The sequence below is a fragment of the Orycteropus afer genome, unplaced genomic scaffold, assembly GCF_000298275.1.
Source record: "Orycteropus afer afer isolate SDZICR_OR568_19922 unplaced genomic scaffold, OryAfe1.0 scaffold00082, whole genome shotgun sequence".
Lineage (NCBI taxonomy): Eukaryota > Metazoa > Chordata > Mammalia > Tubulidentata > Orycteropodidae > Orycteropus > Orycteropus afer.
In genome coordinates this window covers 11,173,605-11,177,029 of record NW_006921669.1, presented here as the reverse complement: position 1 = coordinate 11,177,029, position 3,425 = coordinate 11,173,605, and the positions used below count along the sequence as shown (strand labels likewise).

General features: G+C 55.1%; 1 protein-coding gene across 1 annotated transcript in view; it reads left to right on the top strand.

The window, feature by feature from the left end:
• The window catches only part of HSPA12A (heat shock protein family A (Hsp70) member 12A), a 76,242-nt gene that overhangs the window by 37,238 nt on the left and 35,579 nt on the right, over nt 1-3,425 (top strand). Inside the window, exons 3-5 of the mRNA XM_007941620.2 lie at nt 1,883-1,968; nt 2,419-2,536; nt 2,654-2,720. Of these exons, the coding sequence (XP_007939811.1) occupies nt 1,883-1,968; nt 2,419-2,536; nt 2,654-2,720 (271 nt within the window). The remainder of the gene's footprint in view (nt 1-1,882; nt 1,969-2,418; nt 2,537-2,653; nt 2,721-3,425) is intronic.

The window sequence follows — 3,425 nt, the reverse complement described above, 5'->3', positions numbered from 1 at the left end:
TTTTTTCCCATCCAGGGATTAGGATATGCCCTAAATGAAGCAAGTTTGCAGAGCCCCACGTGCAGTGCCTAGTGCTTATAGGCACCCAGTATCTGGCTTTCTAAACATAGCAGGTTTGCAGAGCACCCCATACAGTGCCTGGTGTGTAGGCACCCTGTGGCTGGCTGTCGAAATGGAGCAAGTTTGCAGAGCCCCTGGGCAGGCCTGGTGTTTTGAGGTGTCCTGTGTCTGTCTAAGTGGAACAGGTTTGCAGAGCCCCTTTACAGTGGCTGGCCATCCACATGGAGCAGTGCTTGGTGTATAGGCGCCCTGTGTCTGGCGTGGTCTCTGAGTCAGAGCATGAAGTCGTGCCCATGGCCCAGCCAGCCCTACCCGTCCTGGCCCTTGTGGAGCTCCCAGCCCTGGCCAGGGAGAGTGTGACTTCTCCTTGGGTGATAATCCCTTGGAATGGGGAAGCTACTGCACTCTGGCAGAGAACAAGTGTCTGTGGCTGAGTAGTAGCAAAGGCAACAGGACAATCAACAGAACGACGTCCCTGCTGCTGGCAGTCAGCCCTGCTCCCGTTTAGCCTGTGTCTGTTGCGAGGCTCTGTCTGGGGGGCCCAGAAATGCTAGTCTAGCTGTATTTTTGCTGGTTTTTTTTTTTTTTTACTGAATGTCAAGAAGCTTCAGTAGCAGTGAAGAGAGATCGCTTCCCCAGGCTCCAGCAGGGCGCTCATGGCAGAGTGGGACTAGGCGCTGGATCCACCAGCCAAGGAAGCTTCTTCTGAAAGTCGAGCTCACACCCTCCATTTCTAGAATCGTTGCTGTTTTTTTTTTTTTTTTACTGAATGTCAAGAAGCTTCAGGAGCAGTGAAGAGAGATCGCTTCCCCAGGCTCCAGCAGGGCGCTCATGGCAGAGTGGGACTAGGCGCTGGATCCACCAGCCGAGGAAGCTTCTTCTGAAAGTCGAGCTCACACCCTCCATTTCTAGAATCGTTGCTGTTGTTCGCTGCCAGCAAGGGGGCCCCCGACACATGACAATCTCATGCACCACAGAACAGAACGCTGCCCGGTCCTGCTGTTGTTGTTGTTGTTATGTGCCATCGAGTCGGTTCCTAACTCATAACGACCCCTCCTTGGGTTTCCGAGGTGGTATCATTACGGAAGTAGATTGCCCAACCTTCCTCCCGAGGAGTGACTGGTGGGTTTGAACCGCCAGCCTTCTGGTTAGCAATCAAGTGCCTTAGCCACTATGCTACCAGAGCTGCCCGGTCCTGCCCCCTCCCCATAATCCCTTGTGAATTGGAGCACTGTGATCCATAGAGTTTTCGTTAGTTGATTTTGGGAAGTGGCTCACCAGATCTTTCTTCCTAGTCTCTTTTAACCTGTTCGGCATCATAGCAACATGTATCCCCTCACTGACAGTGGCTTCCCATGAGGTGCACTGGCTGGGACTCAGAGCCAGGCATGGAAGGGAAGAGTTCTACTGCTGACCCACCAGTGTTATTCATCTGCCAGAGGTCCCATACTCCTTTGGGAAGCTCAGGCCTATGGAGTCTCCTCCCAGAAAATCCACACTACAGTTTGCAGGCAGCTGCACGTGTCCCTCGTCCATCATGGCGCCCAAGTTAAGAACTGGCTCTATGGAAGAGTCAGCCAGGAGCCGCACCTCCTGCCTAGTGGGGTCGGGGCAGCACATGGTGGGAGAGAAGGAGCATCTCATTTGGTCCCATTTTAAATACCAAGTCCAAGGGTGCTGGATCAGATGCCCTGCCCTTATGGTTGGCATCAGTCTCGCCCACCACCTTAGCCAGCTTCTTCAGGCAGGGCCACCAGGCCCCCATTCCTGCTCCTGGGTCAGCAGGTGCCCCTTCTCAGGAGTGTGCTTGTCTTTCTTTCAGAAACGGCTCCCACATCTGCATATTCATCTCCAGCCCGGAGTCTGGGGGACACCGGAATAACGCCTCTGTCCCCTTCTCATATCGTGGTAAGTAGTGTGTGTGTGTGTGTGTGTGTGTGGAGGTGGGGGAGGGCGGTGCTGCCTACCTTTGCTCTAGACAGCCCGTCACATTCATGGGCAGATATTAAACTGATCTGGTAGAAGCATGTGAGCCCAGATAGGCCCGTCTCATGCTGGGGGCCTGAGCAAGCTGACCTTGTCAGTCCTGACAACAACCACAGCTCATGTCTGTGAGCGCTTACCACATCAGCCCCACACTAAGTGCCTCACACCCGTGATCTCATTTAATCTTTACACAGCGGCACGATCCTTCCCCTTATACAGATGCAGAAACTGAGGTTAAGAGAGCTGATTTCGTGGGGTCATGACACTGCTGGTGAAACTGGGCCTGGGTTCCAAAGGATGATAATCAGGCTTCCTTTGGATGTAAGAACCAAATAATCAAAGCCATGTTCGGACTACGTATGGTGACTGTAGATATGGTGGAGAACCAGTGAGCTAGACGTGAAGCGCTCTGGTGAAACACGTGGGAGCTCACTTCAGAAGCAGCAGGTCGTCATCACAACCTGTGAGCTGTGGCTGGAGGGTGGGACAGGTCAGCGAGGCCTGTGCCCTTTGCCACATGTGGAGGGCTGAGTCTCAGGGTGGGAGGGAAAGGGCTCCATGCTTTCTGAGCTGCTTGTGACTGTGTGGCACCTTCTGGTGTCCACAGAGCCAGCCTTCCTGCTGGGGCTGGGGCTTCTGCAGCCACTGGTCTGGGGGCTGATGTGGGCAGGCAGGTGAGAGCAGCCTTTTAAAAAGCTGGGGCTCAGAGACTGGGGGTCTTCAGGTGGAGTGAGGCAGCCGACCGTGCTGGTGAATCCATGAGGCCGACCCTCCTGGTGACGGTGCCTTTGCCACCCGCAGTCCATTGTCCTGCCCTGAGCTCCAGCCAGGAGACGTGAGGAGGGCTCCACAAGCCCTGAGCAGGCTTGGAGCCCACTGCTCCCACTCTTCTTGGACTGAACGAGCAGATGGAAGCTGTAGGGCAGCTGGTCAGAGCCTCACACACAGCCCCCACAGGATGAGCACCCAGAGGGAAGGGCAGCTTTGCACGGGGGGCTTGCATCCCTAAGGAAGGCCCTGCTGAGCACTTTGGAGCCACCACTGGAAAGGGTCCCCACTTCTGGTTTTCAGGACTGTCCCCGGTTTAGCCCTGAAAGTCTTGCTCTTGGGCACTCTCCCAGTCCTGGGTGAACCAGGAGCATTGGTGCCAGTATCACCAGGTTCCTGACGGCTCCCTGGAACAGCTCGAGGGTTCACTTTGAGGCGCATGGGGGTGAGGACAAGGTGAGGAGAGGCCAGGTGGGTGGGGTTCACGCCCCTTTTCACCCAGTACGTGCCAAATCCAAACTTCATTGGTTTTCTAATTTAGAGACGAGGTCCAGCCAGGGTGCTCCTTAGAAGCCAGGGTGGCGAGGCTTTATCTCACATGTGTTGTGGAC